The 24,574-nt window shown below is 44.5% G+C and overlaps 1 protein-coding gene across 2 annotated transcripts; it reads left to right on the forward strand.

Moving 5' to 3' along the window:
* Positions 1 to 1,116: 1,116 nt before the first annotated feature.
* zgc:65895 (uncharacterized protein LOC393546 homolog) lies at positions 1,117 to 23,566 on the forward strand. 2 transcript variants are annotated; one of them, XM_034609222.1, is made up of 3 exons: positions 1,117 to 4,113; positions 19,872 to 19,923; positions 21,629 to 23,566. In XM_034609222.1, the coding sequence occupies exons 1-3, from the start codon at positions 2,054 to 2,056 to the stop codon at positions 21,896 to 21,898; spliced, it is 2,382 nt and encodes a 793-aa protein (XP_034465113.1). In that variant the 5' UTR covers positions 1,117 to 2,053; the 3' UTR covers positions 21,899 to 23,566. The 2 variants fall into 2 exon arrangements, with proteins under 2 accessions (XP_034465113.1, XP_034465121.1); XM_034609230.1 differs by lacking the exon at positions 1,117 to 4,113 and adding an exon at positions 19,197 to 19,537.
* The last annotated feature ends 1,008 nt before the right edge of the window (positions 23,567 to 24,574 follow it).

Raw genomic sequence — 24,574 nt, forward strand, 5'->3', positions numbered from 1 at the left:
TGACACAGAGACGGTCCAGGAGCAGTGTTGAGGTTGAACGTTTACAGAAAGCATGGCTGAATACATCCCTCTGTTTACTTTCTGTGGTTTCAACATTACGCAACCTTTGGAATCAGACTTCAGAGTGGAACTTTCCTGTAACTCGCCCTCCCCTACAGATGCATGTGATGTGTTTATGAATAGCTATGATGCTGACATGTTAGAAGTGCTCAGGCAGGTGTGTCTCAACTCAGTCTTGACATCGACTTCACTTTTCGCTCTGACAGCACATGCCTGCTATATATTACGTTTAACATGCCAGAAGGCAGGTACAAAAGAAAATGTCAGGTAGATCAAAACCTCAGGGCTTCATGCTATGTAAGATCTATATGAGGGGATTTGTTTAGTAATTTGTATTGAGCCTCTAGCCTGGTCCTACATGAGGTGGTTCTACTTAATATTGTGCATCAAAATGTTATTTGTATAGAGGGGAAAAAAAGACTTTTCTATGATTTATGTTGTGATTTGTGTTGAACGGCCATATTGACAAAATCTATACATAGTAATATGTCGACCTGTGCAGACTCAAAGACACAAATCAATAGGCTGCTGTTTAGTTTGTAAATTCACATACTGTACAGTAGCACTTCCCAAACAGTGGAAACCAAGGAGAAAAAATAAACAACCCAGAACCTCATGCTGCCTTCAGTTACTCAGTAAAAATTGTAAAATTGACATTCTCACTCTTGACATGTACTTTGTGAAAAAGTTGATTGTTTCACATACATATTATTTGATCATCGATATTATAGGCTTATTCGTCGTTCTGTTATATTTAGCTCTTCACTGTGTATTCTAGTACTTTGTTGTGTATGTACAGTTTTTTGCACATTGTGTTTATGTTTATTACATTCTATTTCGTGTGATTTTAATTCTTCGAATCTGTTTTATTGCCACTTCGCTCTGTGTGCAATGCCCTTGACATGCTGCTGTAACACAATAATAATCAGTACATATCTATCTATCTGTAATATGCTTTTCTTTAATGTTCAAAATAAGAGAAGAAAAAACAATTGATCCAAACACCGGGGAAATGCATATGTTACATAAGTCAGAATGAGGTAGACAAGAAAATAATATACAAAAAATGCTGAGCATGTAAATATATAATCAAATCAAAACAATTATTTATGAGTAAATAAAAGATATTTGCATGATCCGGCTGTCCACGACTGCGCGGATCACACAAATTCCGATTGGACAGTGAACGCTGCACCGGGCCAGAGGAGCAGGCCGACTCGCGCATGAGCAGCGGGAGTGTTTGCATTCCTCCCTCCCTCCCCGGAGCCTGACAGCCCGTTAGCTGCTGCTGCTCACCGGCAATGAGACAGCAAACACGGAGTCGGTGACACGACCCGAGATGGACTTAGCGAGCACTTTCCCCCGCTGCACAGACGGACACTACCCACTCACGGCTGCCTGCTAACAGGAGGGGGACGCGTACCCACCCATCGCCAGGTTTGTCTTAGTTTTCGTGGAGACTCGACGTCCGGGGAGAGGAATGGATGCCGCTTTTCCTGCGACATTCACCGGCCAGCGACGAGGACCACTCGCGTGCACGCCAATGAGTCGGGGGGCTTCGCCGATTTCTGTGTGCTTGATTGTCAACGTTCATATCTAAAGAGACAACCGCTGTCGTTGGTAAAACAAAACGCCACAGCAAGTTCTAGAGGAGCGTGGCTAATCGCTACTGGCGACCCAACACGGCTTTAAGCTAACCAAGGGCTAGCTAGAATCCACCATTCTTTGTTTGTTTAATTTGACTTATCCAATACAGTCTGGAGTTGGATTAATACTTGAGTTAAGAAGAAGGACACGGCTCACACGTGTTTCTGCCCTCGGCGTGTTTAGCTTGATTTTAAAGGACATAAATCATCCGACTTCTCACTTATGGCTCGGTAGTATCGCGGTACTGCAGCTGACCCAGCTAGCTAGCCTCTGTTAGCTAGTAGGTAGCGCAAACAGCCGCCTGCCCCTTCTTCTTTGGCTTGTATTAACTCCTCCACGGTAAAAGATGCAACACCAGGACTTTCCCGGAGACCCGCCCGCGACCGGGAGCCGGAAAACGGCCTTCCACTACAGGAGGGGAAGCGGCGGCGCTTCTGTCCCCTCCGCCGCCGCCGGCAGTGGGGTCAACGCGGTGGACGACAATCCGACCCAGACTGGAGCCTCCTCTCCGGGACTCCACCACCAGCCCCTGTCCCAAGTGGCCGGCGCTCAGGTGAAGAAGAAGAGTGGCTTCCAAATTACAAGTGTCACTTCAGCTCAGATCAACGTGAGCGGCAACAACAGTTTGGCCGATGACACTGAGAGCTATGATGATATGGATGAGTCGCACACCGAAGACCTCTCCTCCTCCGATATGCTGGACGTGTCAGTGTCCAGGGCCACGGATACAGGTGTGCCGGAGAGAAGCTCCTCCGATGAGACATTGAACAGCCTCCATGGGGTCGACACACCCGGGCTTGCTTCGCCCAACGAACCCCATCACCCTCATTCCATCCCTCAGGGGTCTCAGCAGCACACCTCTATCGTAAATGGGACCATGCATCATCAATATTATCCTCAGTCCCACCATCATCATTCTGACGGCCTGGGAGGAGGTGAGCTCCCAGCACTTCCCATTGCTCCTTTGGCTAGCTCCAGCCCGTCTATGGCCTCCAAAGCCGGGCCTAGTAAGTCCCAGAGGACACTGGGGTTGGATAACACAAAACCTGCAAGTGGGACAAGTCAACCATTAACCCCTATTGTTGGTGGGGCAGCCACTGATGCACATCTACTGGGCAGTGTAAACATATCTAATGTGACTGGTGCCACTGCTGCTGCAGCTCTTCCCTCTGGGTCTGCAGGGTTTGACAACACTAGTGTAAGTGGGCAAGTTGCTTCTGGTGGAGGAGGAACCGGACCGTCTGCTGCTGTCCCGAACACTCACAACCAGCACACCCAAACCCAGACAGCTACTGGCTCTCGTTTTAGGGTGGTCAAGCTAGACACTAACTCTGAGCCCTTCCGCAAGGGAAGATGGACATGCACTGAGTATTATGAAAAGGAGATTCCTCCTCCAGCTACGTCTGAGGCACCAAAAGGTGCAGAGTTGGCAGCAGATACTGAAGCAGTTACAGCTGGGATTAGTCCAGGTATCCCTGCTGTGCAGCCACCTCACACACTGCAGCCCTATCAGCAGCCCAGCCTGGACTTCACTAGTCCTCAAGCCATGCAGAGCCCGCCACAGGGACTGGCCCAGACTACTCCTCTGACCTATGTTTCACCCCAAGAGGTCATTGGTGGAGCTCACATGCCTAAACCCGTGGCACCTGTCACTCTCCCTACAGCAACACCACAACCAAGTGGAAGTCAGCCTCTGCCTGTAATACCCCAGCAGTTGACCTATGCTGTGGACCCCAACCAGGCTCAAACCCAGGGAGGTTACCCAGCACCTCAGCTCCATGCAGGGGTCATGACCCAAGGAAGCATCTGTCAGCCGGACTTCATCCAGCCCACCGCTCCCTTCCAGAATCAGGTCCAGCCTCCTCTGCCACATGGAACAGGAATCCCCATAACACCAGTTCCAGGCGTCCCTGCACATCCAGCAGTCAGCATTACTCAGCAGCTGCCCCATCAAGGTCAGGTAGCCCCAGCTCCAGGATCTTTTGCTGCAGGACAGCCGCAGACCCTCCCATCTCAGCCCCTACCTCACCAACAGCCACAAATCCAGCCCCAATCCACTGCCACAGCCCCATTTGCTTACACTCACGGGACCCACTACATGCCTCTGACTGCACTGCAAGCTGACCTCCAGCCAATTCTCACCCCAGGCGCGACCCTCACCCATGTCCCCGTAGGAGGGAGCTCCATAAGAACCTACCACCTGGAGGACGCCCAGAGGCTTCTGCTCCAGCACCAAGGCCTGCTGGGTCTCCCCAGGTTGGCGGTGGCAGTAGGTGACAGGGGCTTAGAGGCCAGCGGTGCTGCTGGAACACTGGCCCACATGGGGATGTCAGCTGAGGCCAGTGCCTTGATGGTCGCTGCTGCTGCAGGCTTCAGGAGTCAGCATGCTGAAGGAGAGGAGGACAGGTGAGGATGGACAGCAGTGCTGCCAACGCTGTTTATTCTAATGCAAGCTGTTTTTCTGATGAAATTGAAATTAGTTCTTTTTAATGTAGTTCAAGCTGCAGCTGAAAAACATAATTTTTTCACATGTTGACTATAAAAGTGAAATACACGTGTGTTTGCACCATCACACCACTGAAGCAGCCACACATGATTTACAAGCTCAAACTCTCTCGCTACCACAGTATCCTTAGCTCAGCATATAACTGCATCCTGCAACTGGGTTTCTGTCATTCAGATCTACATGTGCTTGATCCCCTGTCCCCTGAGGTCGATCTGTCAGCCTTCAGAAGACAGTGGGAGACGAACGGCTCACTCGACATTGCCTTTGCAAGAATACCAGTGACTGGAATGGCAGCAGTGTAGCTGCTGAGTCACAGAGGGTGACTGGTGACTCAGCAGATGCACTGCTCTGGTCAACCCCCTACCATTTCATATCTACCTCCTTTACCCCAGGACTGTTTTGTCAGGAGGGCTTCATTTTCTCTGTTGTACAGCCTCATGCTATCCCTCCTCTCTCTTTCTTTCATAACTTTACCCTTTTTTCTCTTCGCCCCTTAGGTTTATTCTTTTATCAGAGACTTGATCTGTTGGGGTTTTTTTCCGCTCCAGAGGATGTGCAGAAGGGTTTATTTATGTGTGCAATTACTCAGTCCTATGTTCCTGTTTGATTTGCTGCTCAAAAGTGGTTGTTGCAGTTGCAGGTAGATTTTAATAAACATAAGGTTGGTGTGGAAAAAACCCTCCTATATCCAACTGTGCTGTGATGAAGGGGTCCTGGTCTGGAGTTGTGCACAGTTGTGGCAGCTAGTGTTACTACAGCACTGTTCTTGTTAGGCAGGATATTCATGTTGTGAGTACAACAATGATGACTGCAGGGTATCATGGGAGTTCAACTGGGCATGGTCAGCCTCACCCAATAAAAAATGTACACCATCCTCCTGGATTGGGTTCAAATGCAAACTGTTGAAAAGGTGAAGCACGTGGCTGTGCATCAGAGCTAGTTGTAATTTACTTATCGTCACAATAAGTTGTTGATGAGCTTAAAAAAAAAAAACTATTACGCATTTCCAACAGCTCAGATTGTGTCTTGAGAGACGGGGTTCGATAACTGCTGGCTTAGTGTTGATGTGGTCTGAGTCATACGTGGCTGCAGACAGAGCCGGGCTCTATTCTGTGGGGAGGCTTTCGTGGCACCCCATCATTTGTGTGTGTGTGTGTGTGTGTGTGTGTGTGTGTGTGTGTGTGTGTGTGTGTGTGTGTGTGTGTGTGTGTGTGTGTGTGTGTGTGTGTGTGTGTGTGTGTGTGTGTGTGTGTGTGTGTGTGTGTGTGTGTGTGTGTGTGTGTTGAATGGCATCTCCTTGCCTTCTTCTGTAAGTGCGTTTCTGTAAATCGGACCGTTTTCTTGCCGTGAATCGGCCTCTGTCCTGCGGCTGCAAATGTCTTAGTCTTCGTGTGTGTGTCTCTGCTTTGTTTATATTCATGGTCACGTCATGCTGCGATCCAGCTCTGCGCTTCTGTTACTGTTTTCTTTCAGTCTCGTATTGTGTGTTTCTCCTTTGTCACCCTCTCTTTCTCTCTCTCTCTCTCTCCGTCTTCCTTTCCCTTTGCAGACCTTGGTGCATCAACCCTTTTCCTTCAGAGAATAGTCTTGTCTTCCCTTTGCACTCTTAAATCATTTCCTCTAAGCTTATCAGGCCAAGTCACATGCAGGTTTTTCCTCAAACCATCAGGCATGTGCACCCGCATTTACTGATGACTGAAAAGAGCACAGTGTGTATGAATAAGTCAACAGCCAGGTTGTCCGGTAACAACACCTCTATCAATATTGACAGTAAAGAAGTCCACTGCAGAAGGACTGGTTTTCCTTCTATTGAAACAACACGAAACATCACTTATGCACCAGGGTGATAAATTCACACTTGGCATTGAAAGTATTTGTATTGTGTCTATATTCAGTTTACAGGGATATAAGAGAGGAAATAGAAGTTGACATCAGATCATTTTGGGTATCTTATTTATTTAGCATTTAATCAAAATAGTAGCGGATTTTTGCTCTGATGATTTGTTGTGTTGACTTATTATTGTGGCTTTCATGTGGATTATAATACATTTATGCAGGTCTTAATTATATTTTTGTTCGTTTATTGCTACTTGATAACAAAAAATGCATAGTTTATGTTCCAGAGTGTTGTAGTTGTTGCTCAATGATCCAGATATTAGCATGGTATTTTATTAAAAAACTACAATAATATTAATGTGGAACTGATAACTACACTCTTTGCTGTGAGAAAGACTATAGATACCAACTCCTCTGCCTTTCTATCTGTTGCACTTGACATAGGTCTTAAATTGAACTTGTTGAAACCTGCAGAAACCCTGAATGAGTGGCCCGGGTTGATTATTCAAATTCACTCTGAGGTTCAGTTGTAGCTCGTCCAGTTTGGCTCTTTCAAAGCCTCTTGCTGCAGATGTCGGGATGATGAAAACCCTCAATCATGTGTGCATGCTGTGAAGCCCTGATGTGAGGGTGTGTCTGTGTGTTTTCACCTGCTCGCTGTCAGTTTCTATGTGTCAGTGAGGGTCCTCCTTCCTCCCCAGGTGGAATTTCAGCCCGCAGGCCTGTGCCAGTAGAAGTTGACATTTGGATAGCTATGTGCAGTAAGAGAAAAAAACTCTTACAAAACACATAAACACTTTCATATAAATGTCATACCTGCCATATGTAAATGTTCTGTGTTCCAACTTCAAGAGAAATACGAATTTGCTCACAGGCTGCAGAGAATTAATTTGCTGTTCGTAGCTTTACAAACAACAGCAGGCAAAGCAACACAGTAGAGCCTGCAGAGCAAATACTGAAACGAGAACGGTGAGCGTCTTTCTTCCAGTACAGTAATGAGCTTTATCCAGAATTATACCTTGTGAATTCCTGTGTGCATGAATGTGTTTAACACTCTGGTTTAAGACATTATTTACCCTCCCAAAATATTATTCTGTGCTCCAAAAAATGAAATGAAAGCATCATGTGCTGATTTGTTGAGTTGTCACTATCCACTTCACAGTCAAGAACATGTCTAAGACATGTCAGGTGTCATAGTACAGTACTGCTGTATTGTATATGGCAGTTAATACGTATGACCTCATCCTTTGGAACCATTGAAGTTACAGATGCACGATAGAGATTGTTTGCCCATAAAACCTGCACACGCAGCTTCTTGACAGCCTTACACGAGCAGCTAAAGTTTCTGTATGTCTCTGCAGTATTAAAGTAAACTCGCTCGGCTGTTTTTGCAGTAATGCAAGTTTAAATATAACCAAGCAGTCACAAGATTACAGGTTGAAGGCAAAGTGAAGGGATAATGATCAATCAATTAATGAATCATGACTTTCGTTTTTTGACAACCACCCAGCAGAATCTGATGTAACAGGGACGACTCCTTCTGTTGTAGCCAAGCATATTAGGGAGGGAGCTCACTCAGAACTGAACTTGCAATACTTAAAGCTTATCTGCGTTTAAAAGCTACGATTATATTATAACCCTCTATCCTCGGTCTCTCTCATCAGTAGATGATCAGGCGCAGATCAGAGCTCCCTTTACTTTGGTTTTTTTCTGCTGCAAGATAAGAGTATTTACAGCACGTACTGAAAATTGAGTTTACTGCTTTACCTGTCATTTCAAGGCACTTTGAGCTAGGGCTGGACTACTAGATAAAAACTGGCAATATCGATAATGATCAAGATAAATGTCACATTATTATTTATTTTATAATTTTTGCTCCTGAGTGAAGGTCTGACTCAAAGATCTTACCCTGTTGAACCCTTTAGGGTTTGGGTGAGAATGAAAGCTGCTTTAATCTGGAGCTTTCACTCACTTCACTCTGTTGATCATAAATTTTCTTTTGTGGTGATAAGCTGCCTGTCAGGCACTGTAGTCTTACCGGCTCTACCTTGTGATATATGTATGTGTTGTTGTTACTGACAAGCCTGTTTTTGAAAAGGCTCACCATCCAAAATGCAGCTTTTACGCGGCGACAGGTGGGGAGTCCCCTGCGGCTAAAACCAAACACAGACCAGTGCTTGGAGTTTCTGTCAAAGGGAGAATTCCTCTTTCCTCTTTAAAGGTTATAGATATGAGATTGTAAACATTGATTTTTCTATGTAAAGAGAGGAAATGAAGCCACACTCCCATTGTGTGTTTTGTAAGTTGAGCATCTGTTTCTTTGTCCCGGGTGCACGTTAGTATTAATGCTAATATTTGACTGAATGCTTCGATTGTGAGTAAAACCTCATACATGACCTCTAACTCTGTTGATGGTATGAATGTTTAAAACTTAAGTGGTGAGTCATACCAAACATTTGTGAACCATTGCTCATGTGAACACACCCTAAGATAAGAATGTCAGATGGTTTATACACGCGGAAATGACTGAGCACAACAAAGAGGAGAATAAACCACGTGTCAGTTAAAAGTTTAAAACATAATCCCTAATGGATTATGTTGCAGGAAGAAACTAAGATGAAAGAATTCACTTCACGTTGTTCCACATGAAATGTAAAAGGTTTTGAATCAAACTCTGACGTTGGCATGTTCAAGAATATGCATTAGGTTTGTGTGCAGGTCAAATTTAAAATGTCTTGATGGTTTATTTTTTCTTAAATTTCACAATCAACATCAGTTTTGATGGTCAATAGATCCAGAAGTCATTTTTAAGGTGGTTTTATGCATCAAACTGAGCAGAAAGCTTTCACACCATGTAAAGACACTTTATTTGAGACTTAATTTACAAACATCTTTTTGTAGAAGGAAGGATTTAGTTTAAGGAAATACATTTCTTTTTTAAATGAATTAAGGGGGGAAATAAAGGTTTCAAGAGGTTGTGCATGGGGAGTTATACTTCAACTTTATCTTATATATCACTTAACAATGTATAAATCGTTCCCTCGCTTACTCATGTGACAGGTGACTGAAGCTTTGCTCCACTTGTCCTTTTTTCCCCCATTTAATTTTGAATCTCTATATGATGCCTCGTTTTTTAAGGTTTTCTCTGTCTGTTCACACCATTTGAACGTGCAGAACTGAAATTGTAATGCGATTTAAGCAAAGCAGGTACTTGGTAATATGGCTTCTTTATTTCTGTTTGACAGATCCTGACTTTGGAAGTCGGACTGCAGCTTTGTGAAACAACATGTTGCGTCTAATTTCCTGGGTGGCATCTCCTGCCTGTCAGTAGCCATTAATCACAGTGGAAGGTTCTTAGGGTCATTACTGTGGTAATGAGACGTGATATTAAATCATGCCCCAGCAGAGGCATTAACTTCACTGTCTTTCCACCCTTTCATGTTGTCGGATTGCTGTTTCACCACAAGGTGGCAGTGTTGGCTCATGAATCCCCTGAACCAGGTCATCAGTGGTTTATATAATCCTGGCGTGCTTTGAGAATCAGTGACCTAAAATGTGCCTTGCAGCGGAGTGGAAATGTCCTTCCTGCACGCAATTAATAAGTCACGTGTGAATGGTTTTATATCTGCAGCTCTGTGTAAAAACCTACTTACTGGCTGCACAAGACCAATATCATATCATATCTCATTTGGCAGATTTATAAATCAGTCAGATTATTACACCGAAAATCTTATTCTGGATTATTTATTGTATCATTGAAAGAAATTAATGTGTGTCAGACCTAAAGGGTGTCTTTAAAAGTTTAATGTTTAAAAATCTGAATATTTAGGCGTTAAAAGCCGTAAATGCGCTAAATATTACGTATTAGTCTTAAATAGGTTGAGGTATCTCAATGTTAATGTTAACATTAATTTTATGATACTTCCGTAGCACTTTAAAATTCATTATTGTGATAGCGTTGTGTCTCAAGGGTTATTTTCTACTAGATTTCATTGATTATGGTCTTAAATTTCAGTAAGTGAGTGATTTTGGATATTAGGTGTCATGTATGACTAGGGTAAAGCCTTAAATTATCTATTTGAGCAGCTGGAACCCACAAATATTTGGGATTTAGCTTCAAAGAAATTACGAAATCCTTTGTCAATCATCATAATAATAATAATTGATTAGATGTTACACCTGACTCAACTTGTCATTATGAGGCTGGTTGTGTTTTTTTTTTTAGCTTCACTATCTTTGCAGAAACAACATAAGTTGAATAAATCAATAGGAAATGGACAGACGATCCGCAGCTATTTTGATATTAGCTTAATAACCCATGAATCAGGTGAGAAATAAAAATGAATTCGTTAGGTGCAGGCCCATATGACTGCTAGATTCCTGTTTTGACCGTTAGAGCTCAGACTTTATAATGTATGCATTAATCAATTGTGCATGTAGCCGATCAGACAAAAATAATAAACTAACATTTTAGTTCAGATGGATGTTTTTGTTTCCTACAGTGCTTGTGCAGATCTTAATGCAGCTGCATCAGGCTCAGGGAGTTTTAGGCAGCAGGGGGGGGGGGGGGTTTGAGGGGGTGCACGGTTGAGTTCGACGTGTGTCACGTTTGTTTGCCTTGTGCCTTCATGCCGAGCTGCAGATTCTTGAAGGGAGTTGCAGGCCCGAGAGGATGTGATATGTGTTTGGGCATGTCTCTGTCAGTTTGCTCGCGGGTCGTTTATGAGTTCATCTGTGCGGGTGGTTTACGGTGTGTGATGTGTGTTTTTAATTATACAGAACTGCTTCTCTTCCCTTAAGGGAAAACCACCGGTTAAGAGGATGCGAGGCACCGTTTCTACTTTTAACTGATTGTGGCTCGATCACTCCTCCGGACGAATCTGCCGTTATTTTCTTACTCTCTGTCAATCACCATCTCTTGATTATTTCCCCCAGTGGCTATCCTCCCAGTCTCTGCCAGCACTCACACCCGACGACAGCAAAACAAACGTGATGATATATCACATCCTATAATTGAACCTTCGGAACCAAAACCTCCAGCTGAGCTCGCTGCCAGAGGAGAACACCCCCCCCCCCCACCCCACCCCCGAGCATCTTTTGTTCACATGCAGCAGCAGGTGTCTTTAAGTCTCCAACTTCACTCACAATAGGGAGGTTTCATGGCGGACATTTTGACATGTCACAGTGGGAAAAGCACAAGTTGTGACTGAGTTCCATTTAACGTTATTACTTCAGTTTCGGGGCTCCTGGTATTTTGCATGCTGGCTGGTCATGTCTCACTTAGACACCTGATCTGAACATATTGTTATACTACCGTGTAATATAAGTCTTTAATTAAACCAGATAAAACCCTGAATGTAGAAATTTGTTATATATATATATATATAGACCTTCCTATGAATGCAGTGTCCTAAAAAACTGGTTTTCACTAAGCCACTTGTGCTATTCAAGTTCCACCAAGGTCAATGGAAATTTTGCCTTAAAGTAAACATCAGGGAGAACATGCACGAGAACAAATTAGGTGACCTGTGTCTGCATGACGGTGCCAACGTGGCCCGACAACAGTAGAATATATCAAGCTAGACTTTACGTCCGTCATCTCCAGGCGTTTATGGTGCCCGGCCCTCGGAGCCCAGATGGAAATTAGAGTAACGTGAGGCTTTGTTGAATGCTTTGCTTTCTTCACAGGACGGTCAGAGGTCAGGTTCAGCAGTAGGACACCGAGCAGGCAGGGGTGGTGTCCTCCTCAAGGAGACAGAAGCTGTTTCAGACATGACCTGCGGGTAAAATCCGGAGTATTTGCCACGGAGTTTACCCGCAGTTTGCCTTTCACACATTTTTACAGACTATATTCTAGGAGGCCAGGCGGAGAAAGTCCGCAGAAACTGCAGAGCCTCTCTCTCGGACATATGCGTTCACACATGCACCTGCTCCAGAGAAAATACAGCGTTCAGTGCAGCTATACAGTACTTGTTGTACCTGAACAAAAACTGGTCCACTGATCATTTTCTCAACTTATCAGATTTGCAGAGTAAATTTCTTAGTGAATCCCTTATTATCATAACTCTAATTCTTGTTCATCTGTCCATAATATTTACCAGTTACCTGTCCGAGAAGTTCTTTTCCAGTTCCTTCATTCTGATTTGACTCACACACAGTAACATGACTACTCTACTACCCATCAAAGAAAAATATTTATCCTCCCCGGCGGCGACTCTTCTCGTAAAAGAAATAACAATAATTCTGCGTAAAGCCTTTTCTGAACGTTTAGTGTCATGGTCTTGACCCCTCCGACTGTTACAAACACACTCGGGTCGCCACGTGAAGCCGGCGACCCGAGTGTGTTTCTAACAGTCGGAGGGGAGCCTAAAGCAACGTTTCTCAACCGCTGCTGAGAAGACCCTCGCTGTTTAAGAACCGACAGTATTTCTTTCTTAAACAGAAACACTGCATGCCCATGTGACTGGGGGGGTCTGTATCTTTACTTCCTGTGATGTTTCCTGTAGTCACTGTGTCATAAGGTTGTATAATGTTTGTTTTACAGCCTGGATTATAGCTAGAGGAGGGAGTTGTTGAATTTTATGTGTGTAAATTGCCCACAAAGAGCCAGAAGTTATTTTAGTGAGCGTACAAAGCTCTTACAACTACAAACGCACGTACGGAGATGTTCTTTGCCAGTTTGTGAGTCATCCAGTCACACGCTGAAGCAGGAGGAGATGAGATATCTGTGTTTATTTTAGTCAAATTTCCTTTTAATCTCTGCTGTTCGTGCCAAATTCCGAACCCAAGCATGCTGTCTCCTCGATTTCTATCCTCTGTGAAATTGTGGCTGCATACGTGCTAGAGCTGAAACGACAACTAAAATAATCAGTTGTCAGGAAATGTTAATTGGCAACTATTTCAGTAACGGATTCATTGTTTTGAAGTCAGTTTTGGATGATGATGGCTAAACATTCCCCAAATTTAGCTCCTATGTGTGACTGGAAACCATTTCTTGCCTTCAGCTTTCAGAAATAGTGAGAGGCATTTTTATCCATTGATTTAGAATATCTCCTGCACATGAACTGATACAGACAAGAGCTCTAAACTGCAGCACTGTTAATAAGCTTGACAGCATCTCGTCTCTATTTACATCATCATTTAGGCGTTTTTAATGTATCACACAATCCTCCCTGAATCCTCCCGTGCGTTCCGTCTAAAATGTGTCCACCCCTCACCAGGGACAGGGAATGTGCGAGACCTTTGAAAGTTAATACCTCATCCATCAGAAGAATAAGGCCTGTCTGCACTGTCGCTCAACCAGCAGAGACGTTGGATTTCAGTCCTTCCTCTCTTGCTCTTTCATTGCCCATATGGTACAGAGGTTGGTTATGTAAGGCATTGCGTGCAGGGCAGAGACTGATGCACTAACGCTACATGGAACCGCTGCCCTGAAGCTCTGTGATGCCATGGGAGCTGTTTGAATTTCAGGGGGTGTTCCTGTATTTGGTTTCGTCTGTGTTTAGGCAAAGATCGAGGGAGATCGTCTCCAGTTGCAAAAAAGGAGAAGGGTTTTTATTTTTGATTGCTACCTTGGTGCGCTCCATCAACTCTGAAATTATACCTTGAAAACGCAGGAATGATTGCATGCTGCAGGTCCACATTCAATTATATTATTCAGCGGATCTTATTCGTATTTTCCCCCCAGTGCTCCCCTTTCTTATGTTTTTGTTTTCTAAATTTAGAAAGGGAAAAGACATCTTCCTGTTCTCAAGTGGAGTGTTTGTGCCGCAGCGTTGATCTTGCTGTCGGCTTCGCTTCTCCGCTGTGTAAATGCCAGCGTTAAAAGCCTCCCAAACCGGATTCTGCCAGTCTGCCTCCCCAGCCTCACACACATGCACGCACTTACACGCATACTGATGGATACAGGGAGACACAAAGAGAATGCACGGACACGCACAGACACACGCAACCTCTCGTCTCCCAGCAGCAAACCGAGGGGTGCAAAGAGAGGGATAGAAACCAATAGAAGCAGGAGCACGATATACAAGTGACTGTTTTTGTGACGTTCTATTTTGTCTTAAACCCATCTGATTACATCAAGTTGTGTTGTGACTTTTTATGGCCGCAGTTTACATCCCTCCCGAGTATTTTCACACAGTTGTTTAGCAGGGCTGGATCTCTTTCAGGACCTCACACTGCCGCCCGGGCGCCCAGCTCTGCTTTTCGTTCAAACCGCACAATAAAGTGAGGCGGAAACATTACTTACACTCAGCTTGACGCTTTTGTGAGAGTGAACAGGGATAAAGGGGAGGTAAAAGAGCAGGAGGAGGGATGGAGACCGTAACTGTACAGCAAACACATGGGAAGGCATTGAGGTTTCTGTTAGTACTATTGATTGTTTTTCGCTATTCCAGAACATCTAGGCTCACTATATGCCTTGATTTAGCTCTCAGTTTGTTTTGTATGGTTTAAAAACAATATCGCCTGCAGGTTTTAGAAAAGAAAAATCCAAACAGTGCAGAATTGAGCATCTCTTTGACCTAGTTCCAAAGCTAGGTGCCTGAAACCAGCAGGATTACTTCTTAATGATAGGTGCCACTTCTCTGAAATATAGTTCACGCCTTGTTTTGCTATAGAAAACTTTATATTTTTAACCGTGTGGGCAATGCAAGCACCATCTGTTCGTTTGTTTTATCCCTCCACATCCACATCGTGTACTTATATAATCTCCACAGGGTGTGGGGAAGACGTACACCACCACCACCAACCACTTTCTTTCCTGTGTAGATATGTTTATGACCTTTTTTTTTTTTATGGAGGTAGAGGATGAAGTCATTGGAGTAAAATAGAGTTGAATAGAAAGAGTGTTGTGATGGTGAAGTTGCTGCACATCATGTACACAGAGTTGAAGGCTTTTTTAGTGAGGAATACAGGTTTATCTTATACATTGTTTTATACTAGTTGGACAGGAAACTCACCAACATAAGATAAAGTAAATAAGATAGTGATTTGGTTTCAAAGTCGTTGTCTTATTCATCGCTAGTTTTCCTTCACGCACATTTGTCATCATACTCTTCAATGTGTAGTAAGCGACGTATAATATACATGACGTGAGTTTGGTAATATATGGGTCAGCCCTTTGTCACACGAACCAGCTTTGGATGGACAAGGATACATAATGAATGAGTGCATTCCATCTGGGCTATCTGTGATGCAGTGACATTGGCCGAGCCGGGTTGGCTGCGTCACTAGCGAATGGCTGCAAGCAAACTGTCTCCACATCAGCGAGCGCTTCCTTTCCGACCAGTTTCGACTCTTTGTTCTAAGGGAGCATGCGCACACTGACCCCCCACCACCCCACCCCAGCCCAGACCTGCGAGTACACAATGTACAGATATACTGTGCGACGAGTTGCGGCTTCAAACGAGAAGCGTTTTTGTCACATAAATCGCTCAGCGCCTCGCTGCTCTCGTCTCAGGCTGTAGATTGTTTCTTGGATTAGCGACGCATAGTTGAGGGAATAGAAGAAGTCGTGACCTTCAACTAATGAGGTTAATATTTCACTGCATGCGTTGAACTGAAAACCCACCAGACATTGCGCCATGCGCGCCCCTTGCCGCCATTTTGTCCACCACAAGTACCTTTAAGCAGGCTTGCCTCTCCTTTTTGTTCTCAACATTTTTATTTCAGTGTTATTACACGTTTTGAGTTTATTTTTCTTATTTGTGTGGCTCACCATCAGCTCTTTGAGCCGGCGTCTAGCTAGCCATCTTGTTTTGTCTTTGTTTCGCCCGTAGTATCGACTGTGTGCACGCCTGCGTTTGGAGCCACCATGGAGGTGCACGTGAGGCGTGCTCCATTCAAGACCCATACTGTGTATGTGTCCAGTGAGCATCCACTGATGTGCAGTGACAGGGCTGTCTGAAGGCATGCCTTCTACAACATGCACATCCTCCTCGAGATAACTGGTTGTGTAAGGAAACGTGATGCGGGATGCAGGAGGTGGATGTTTGGTGTGATATTCAGGCAATTTAAGCGCATGTGCACCTCTTCACAATAAAGTGAAACATGGAGATGTAGAGTAGGGTAGCACTCCTGTGTCCATCACCATCACTGAGAGGGTGTTGCAGGAAATGGATGAAGGAGGGGCTTATCGGCAGGCCTAGAGCGTGCTGACGGTGTGTGGTCAAGAGTAGCTCATCCTATTGGATGGATCACCCTAATCTCTGCCGACAGTTTACATAACAACAGAAGGGGAGGTGACATGACTCCTTATGCAGTGACATCACTACCTATCCTCCTATCACCCGTCGCCAATGCGCCCAATCGTCAGAGAGCGTATATGCGATTCAGGCTTAGCAAGGGGGCAATCGGGAGGACTTAACATTCTAAGGCGGGCACCCGCTGTATGCACACGCACTCCCACTCCCATGCCTGTCGTCCTACACACAGCTCCATCCTGGTCTCCATTGTTGGTCAGGCTCCCCTATGTGAAGCTCCCAAAGCGGAGGGGAGCAGGGGGTTGGGGCCAAAGGGCGCAGGTCAGAAGGACGGAGGAGGTGCGGTGGTTATCGTTGTTTGTTTTGGGGGTGCTTTTTGGTGGGGTGGGCATCAATGAGAGAGAAGGGGCTGGCCGGGGCAGGAGGAGCGCAGGGCAGGGACACCACGGCCCTAAAGCTGCTCTTCTGTGAACTGGAGAAGCATTTGAAGAGGTAACGATACCTGTAGTGTTGTTATGTTGTCAGGGGGGTCGAGTTAGTGTGGCGCTGGCCGGATCTACTACTTACCCGAGGGGTTAAACGAGGGCTGGTGCCAAGCGGCTTTGTTTTGCTGTATCCGTGTGACTGTTGTGGTTGTTGTGGTGACGTTTCCGCGGGTTAAATGTTGAAGTAGGGCCTACAGTTGGAAAACATTTGAATGAAACTTTACACCTGCTGCGAAATCTAACTTCACGTGAAAGCGGTCGCGTGCCTCTGCCTGCTACAAGGCATCAAGGCTCATCACACCAGCCTGTTTAAACTCCCGCTCAGCTGTCCATGGATGTTCCGGGACATGATGTTCTTGCTTCTGTACATGCATGCTGCTACACTTGACTGTGTGTGAATGTGAAAGTGTGGTGGGCTAAAGCTCATTCAGATTGAGACAGAGTCAGAAAAGTGATCTTGTCTGCTTTCAGTTGAGCTCCCCCCCTCTAATATCAACTGCCTGATAAACATCATGTTCTAGTTCCTCAATTGATCCAGTCTGACCATATTTACTTTCCTTTGCTCAGATATCAGGCCACCAATAGACGTCATTCTCCAAAACCCACTGTACAAACTGTCCAACCTACAAACACACTTCCCTACTGTGGACAATCTGTAGTTTTTTTTTTTTTTTTAAACCAACGCCCAAATTTTTACCTTTTTTCTAAATTGTTTCAGATTCTTCCCAACACTTTTTGCACAAGCATACATGAATAATGTCTCTACAATACTGAAAGTAAACATTATGACGGTAAAATCTCTCAACCGCACCGTTTCCCATTTAGCACAGCTAAAGTCAGTGACAGAAGTGGAGCTACTGAAATACAAACACATGAGCAGCTTGAGGGGGTTTTCTCTTTGTCTTCTCAGATCTCCAAAGTCCAACGCAGACGCACAATCGGTCCAGTTCCTGCTGGTTGCAGCCAGAGACAGATGTAACACAGCTAAGGTGTTTAGAGCAGGACAGTCAGACATCGCCCCACTGCAGCTCCAAGTTTTAGACTGCTGTTAAAGCTCTTATGGTGTGTGCGTGTGCGTGTGCGTGTGCATGTGTGTGGTCAGAAGTCTACAAAGAAAACCACACCCTGACTGTAGCAGGCACAGCTCAACGGTTTTTAGTGTCAGACTCTTTTCATCTTGACCTCATCTGTTTACACGTGCTTCCTTTTTTCTTTGTGTGCTGCTGCTCCCAAGGTTTCCATAGCGACCACATCAGTCCACACCTACACATCTCAGACCAAATCACATCAGAGTGCCTAAATCGATGAATAATTAAAGTGAAATATTGATCTGATCAGCGGCTCCAAGTCATTTTCACAAAAAGAATCAAATCGGCCTCTTTGTATTTTAAGACGCCCTTATAAAGGTTTCTATTGCATGTAACCACAAGACTTCACAATTATTTAAATTATGGCTGCAACTAAATTTGTGTTTACAATATTCTCCGTGAGTTGTATTCGTGAGGATAAACCCCTTGAGAGGAACCATCTAGTTTTCTGAAGTTTTTATTTATGTCTGAAGATGAAATAAGTGTGAAAATCTTATTTGGACATATTGATATGGTTGTGAACGTACGTAGATCTTACTTGATTCATCAGTCGATTGATTGTTTCTGCACACAAGCAAATATTTTAGATTATTTTTGTTTGATTAAATCACTCAAACAAGTGAGTCATTATCAGTATTGTAGGCGACTAAGTTTCTGTCAGTCAAAAAACAGCAAACCAGAGACTGTGTAACGACGCCTCGTGATTAACAGAGAATAGAGGGGTGGTCCTGTTCTTCGGTAAAGCACAGTGTGTTCCCACTTCAGTCAAACTGATCTGAACTCAGCCTCCGCCGTTTCCGCCATCTGACACCTTCCTCCTATTGACCCTCCGGGGTTATTTACCTTCTCGAGTGACGGCTAGCCGGTGCTGAGGTCAGCTCCTCCGCTCTGGTCAAGCCCTGGGCAATTGATCATGTTCTCTCAAATGACATAACGCCTGTGTTAGTCAGTTTGGCATCCTGTGTTGCTTTTTAGAGATGGGTTCCAGCCAATAGGTGGAGACATTGCTTCACATGACAGCTTGTTATTGCTGAGGAAAGTTTTCCCATCACCTACAGTCCACATTTCCCCCTGAATAACACGTTTTAATCCCCAAACGTTCAATCAAAGTTAAACGTGCTTTGTTATTTCTTTTTTATTTACTGCCTGCGCGTCGCTTCTCGTCCATTAGATTGTGTATTTCAGTTGGATGCGGGCTTTTATAGAAATCGTTGCAGCAGGTAGAAGCGATGCTGCATAAATTATCCCCATCGGCCGCCTCTCCTCCAATCAGCGTCGCCGCAGCGCCAGTTTATGCCACGCATTATGCTAATGAGCTCCCCCCTCTCGGCCAATCAGGCGGGCGCTGGCGCTGTTTCCCCCGCACGGATCAGCCAGGGAGGGGAGCCGCTGTGTGCGGAGCCGCAGCACCGCCGCCGTCAGCCGCCTTCAGTCTTTGTGTGCCCCGTCCTCCGGCTGCAAGCGCCGCGGTCGCTCCGGTGACCCAGCAGCAGCCTGCCCTCCAACACACAAGAATGCGCAGTTTTTCTACTTTTATACCTCCGGACTCCCTCACTGTACCGCCGACTGGGGTTTTAATGGACGGGGTAGCATGAATCCCCAGTGTTACACGGTGGCGATGGACCTTGGCGTTTGTCAACTGAGGAATTTCTCGATTTCGTTTCTGTCCTCGGTGCTGGGGAAGGAGAGAGCGTCAGTCCGGGTCGACAATAGGTAAATGTTTGAGTCAGGGGGAGGCTTTGTTGCTCACTGGATTCCAAATGGAACATGTCATTGATTCTCCACCAGCAAAAAAAAAAACCTGCAGCCTCCATCTGCTTCTCTTTGTTGCAGACAGTAATCCTGATTCCTTATTTTAGTGACATGATAGATCTCACATCTCTGCGTTTGGCAGTTTGCCCTTGATGGAGACATTTCCATCACACACACACACACACACACACACACACACAGACACACACTGCAGTGCTCATCTGATGTCACACTAAAATCATCCAACAAATCACATTTATTTATATATTTATTTTCTCTTCTTCTTGTCCTTCAGCTCTTCCGGTGCAAGTGTGGTGGCTATTGACAACAAGATCGAACAAGCAATGGTAAGATGCTGTTTTTCATTGTGTCTGTATGTATTTATAAGCCCGATCACATTCTGTACATGTTTGTGCCAGTGTTATGTAACCCGTGCACTGACTCCTACATCTAACCCAACCTGCTTTTATTTTGTACCATCAAAATAAATCGCCTGTCGTTGTTCATTTATAATAGGATGTGTGTTTTGATTGTGAAGGTAATAAATACATGGAGCATAAAGCAGCTCTTGATCAATGAATGAATGAATGAATGAATGAAAGGCATGATGGTCTTTCATGGTCTTTTTTTTTTTTTAAAAGCGAGATGGGGGCCAACATGCTGTACAAAAACACTAATGTTTTCCCGCACATACATATGCACCTGCTGGTATGCACAGAGGCAACAGGAGCTTCCTGCTCTGTCACGGTTTGGACCGATGACCTCCGGCTTGTTGGCAACTTGATGCGGGCCAGGCTAAGGTTCACACGCCATCCCTCACTCCCTCCTCCTCTCTCTCCCTCTCTCATAAGCATGTATCGTCCCTTACCCTGTCTCCCTCCCTCCCAATGTCCCGTGTTGCTAGGCAAGCAGCCGCCTCCCCTTGGCTCGGTATAAATAACTCGGCCTTCCATTGGCTCCTCCCACCCCGATGCAGGAACAATTTGTTCCCGGGACATGGGAGACGGAGGAGGAGTGAGGAAGGAGGGGCGGGTCTGCAGAGGGAGGGGATGGTGGGATTATTAAACGCAAATCCCGCTTTCTGCAGCAGCAGCCCGGCAAAACACAACATCGTCACCATCGTCACGAAGCCCTCTCACATTTTAAAACCATATTTATGAGGAGTTAATGGTTTCATTTTCACACGCCGAGCCCGCTGACATTGTGCTATGCAAGACCGTAAAGGGATTTATGATGCTGGTTCAACCTTTGCACTGTGCTATCACATATTTACCTGTACCAGAGTGTTTTCAAGCCCTCCAGTCAACGTGGTTAATGTTTATGCAGTAGTCTCTAGGTTTATAAACTGAGTAAATAAAGAAATGAGGATGACTTAGGAAGTTGTGAATCAAGTGATTACATCTGCAACTAACAATCCGTCTTAATAAATATTTGTAATACCCTAGAATCGATTTTCTCCGATCAACAGCTCAAAACCCTAAATGTATACGCAGAATAATATGATATTAAACATCAGAAAAAGAGCAAATCTGCACTTTTAAGAAGCTGGAACCAGCAGATGTTTCAGCATCTTTGCTTGAAAAATGACAGAAACAATGAATAGTTGTAAAAGCTGCCGCTTCTTATAGATTAATCTGATTAGTGTTGTCTCGATCAATTCATTCGTTTAGTCTAGAGTGGAGAATATAGCCCAAAGCGACCCACCTTCAGATGTCTTTTCTTTGTCTGAGGAAAAGTCCAACTCCAGAAATATTCGATTTATTATTTAACATTGAAGAAGTAGAAGATATTTTTAATTTTTCTTAAAATTATTAATTGTCCAAATATTTTCAGATTAATAACGACTTATTGTTGTGGTGACTACAGAAAGAGTTGAATAAGCATATTTTAGTGTTTTTTGTTTTTGTTGTGTAACAAGGAGACTGGTTTGAACCAGAAATGTAGTTTGAACAAGATGTTTTCTTTCCTCCCAGGGGAAACTTAGAACAAGGAATCTGATTCATTATTTAGCTAACCATCTCTCGCTCTTTGTCTCCCCCCCTTCGTTCTCAGGACTTGGTGAAGAGCCACCTCATGTATGCCGTGCGCGAGGAGGTGGAGGTGCTGAAGGAGCAGATCAAGGAGCTGATCGAGCGCAACACTCAACTGGAGCAGGAGAATAACCTGCTCAAGAACCTGGCCAGCCCCGAGCAGATGGCCCAGTTCCAGGCACAGGTCCAGACCGACGGCTCCCCCACCAGCGGCGCTCAGCCCCCGGTCCCGGTCCCCGCCGGAACCACACAAGTCCTCCCCTCCGCACAGAACTCCAGCTCGTCTGCGTAACACAGAACCTGCACACTGAAGAGCTCCCGAAGGATGAGCGATAGAGGGGATGGGAGGAAGAAGATGAGGAGGAGGAGGAGGATGAAGATGGAGTCTTGCCATACTGTGAACTGACTCTAGCATCAAGACCGACTATGCCACCGTCTCAAGGACACTTCACCTTAACCCGGACGACGAAAACCAACTTTCCTTTGTTGCACATCTTTATTTAACTGAAAGACTTTGGAGTTGCACCGGCTCGTGTTTTTATGTGTCTGCTTCATCTCTGACTTTTGCTTCAGACAATCGTCATGCTGGTCGTCGCGGTGATGTCGAGGAGGACGGAACTGACAGGAACCGACAGTTGTCTAGGGCCACTGGAGGAAGGAGGAGCTATAACGCATGGTCTCGGCCAATCAGGGGGAGCACGTCGAATTCCGTTCTCGTGTGACCCCCCCCCCCCCCAGTGTAAAGCGTGCCATCGCCCTGCCCCACCTCAACCCAACGCTGTTCATCTGCACACAATTTTTTACTCACCAGCTTCTTGTTTTTTTTTTCTTCTTCCTTTTTCCCCCCCTTCTCCCGTTTGCACTTTTTTCGGGCGCTGCTGACAGGGGACGAAGTTTTGCGCGTCCCATCTGGAATGGGAGTCAAATAATCGTGCTGATACTTTCTCTGGGTCTCAACCCTCACAGCATCTGAACACGACGAGAAGACTTTATTTTCTGGGTTGAGTGGTAGGGGGTTGGTTATTTCGAGAAAAAAAAAAAAAAAAGATATTACCTGCGTCTCATTGTTCACTTGGAGAACTCTGTGTTCTTTCTGAGGTTCACGTTGCCGTCACCACCCTAATGCTCTTGCCCCTTCTCGGATGGAGCATTAAACATTTATGCAGGGAATCCTTGTTTTTTAGGGTGGGTTGTGAAAGGATGAGAATTAGTTTTTGTCTTGTTTATCTTTTTTGTTGTTGCTCTTATTGGTGTAATAAGTGTCTGTAAAAATAAATAACAGAGAGGTGAATAATTAGGATGTGACTGTTTCTAGGTAGTGAACTCTGTACATATTTCAAATGTCCAATTAAACTCTGCCAAGTGCCTGGATTCTAACCATAGATACATATATAAAAGCTTTTTTTAGTTGTCTTATTCATATATTTGTATATACATATATATATATCTATATATATATATATCTATGGTTTTGCCAGGTTTTGAAACTACCTGTGATGTCATTACTCAGGGTGGGACCAGAAGAGGATTATTTACCTCCGCACTATAAGATGCTGTCTCTCCTGCGGTGACACACGGCCTCTTACTGTACGTGACCGCTCCTCTGCCGTCGCTTCAAACTCACTCGCTCAAATGATCAGGACTGTTTGACCATTTCTGGGGACACGTGTAGTTGTTTTTTTAATGAACTATTCTTTTTTTCTGTTTTTTTCTTTTCTTTTTTTCTTTTATGTCTTTTGTACAGCCGAGTGTTTTAAGTTGCTCGCAGTGCAACTGGAGCGCCGAACACAATAGTGAGACACTTGACAAAACAAGAAAGAAATGAGAGGGAGAGGAAATGAAAATGCCTAGCAGAATTGTCTATGTATTTGTGCATGTTCCTCAGCCCATCACAAATGTGACGTTAAAATTGCACTAGACAGTTGCACCTCAAATAAAAATGAAAACTAAAGAGCAAAAAGCTGGATTGTTTGTTTTTCTTTCTTCACGTTTTTTCAAGGTAACTCCAACCGAGGAGGTTATGCTCTTGACTGCGTTTGTTTGTCAGCAGGATTATGCAAAAACAACTGGACGGATTTCAACGAAACTTGCGGTATGGGTCGAGGGAGAAGCAATTTTAATTCAGGATTGCATCACGTAAGTTTTTCCAATGTCTTTAACATTGTGAGCATTTTTAAACATTTCTAATGATTTCTCAGAGTAATTCATGGATCTTGATCTTGGAAAAAATCTGACATAAGTGTGTGCAATTTGGTATAGATCCACTTCATAAGTGGACTGTTGTCCTTGGTGTACGTGGGTACATCCTTCTTGAATGTGCTTATCTTGCATCAGAGTATTTCTTTTGAAACGTTTAGGTAACAGCTAAATTTCAGTCAAATATTAAACGGTTTAAAGTCTTTTTGTCCCTGAAACCCATAAAGTGGGTTTACCAGCTACACAATATAAAAGTAAACACAGCTGGTTTTCACGTGTTCTAGTAACTAACCAGCCGCCCAGTTGACCCAGACCTCCCAGTTACCACCATGTAGTGTCCTCCTCTCCTGACCTCATTACTTATGCAGTGAGGGGTGGGCCTCCATGGAAGTGTTTTTCTATAAGAGCCCCTCTCATTGGCTCTAGAAGAACGAGCCCCCTAAAGCCGCCTCATGCTGGCTCCGCCCACTCCTCCCTCACGTGGACCCGCATGCGGTCAGACAGGAGCATGCAGCAATAAAGGGCGACGTCATACGTGAGGAGACTGTAGCTGCAGCTGAACGTGACTATAGACCATTTACATCTAGGGTCTTTAAACCATTTCACTATGATAAATATCAAATGTTATTTTTAATATGAACAGTCATAATAGGTGCTGTTTATATTTTCCATTACAAATGTACTAATTAACAGCTATTGTACTCTTAAAATAGAACAGTAATAAATATAATTTACACAACACTTGTAAAAATGTGCTTTAAAATGGGAATGA

The sequence above is a fragment of the Hippoglossus hippoglossus genome, chromosome 2, assembly GCF_009819705.1.
Source record: "Hippoglossus hippoglossus isolate fHipHip1 chromosome 2, fHipHip1.pri, whole genome shotgun sequence".
NCBI classification, from domain to species: Eukaryota; Metazoa; Chordata; class Actinopteri; order Pleuronectiformes; family Pleuronectidae; genus Hippoglossus; species Hippoglossus hippoglossus.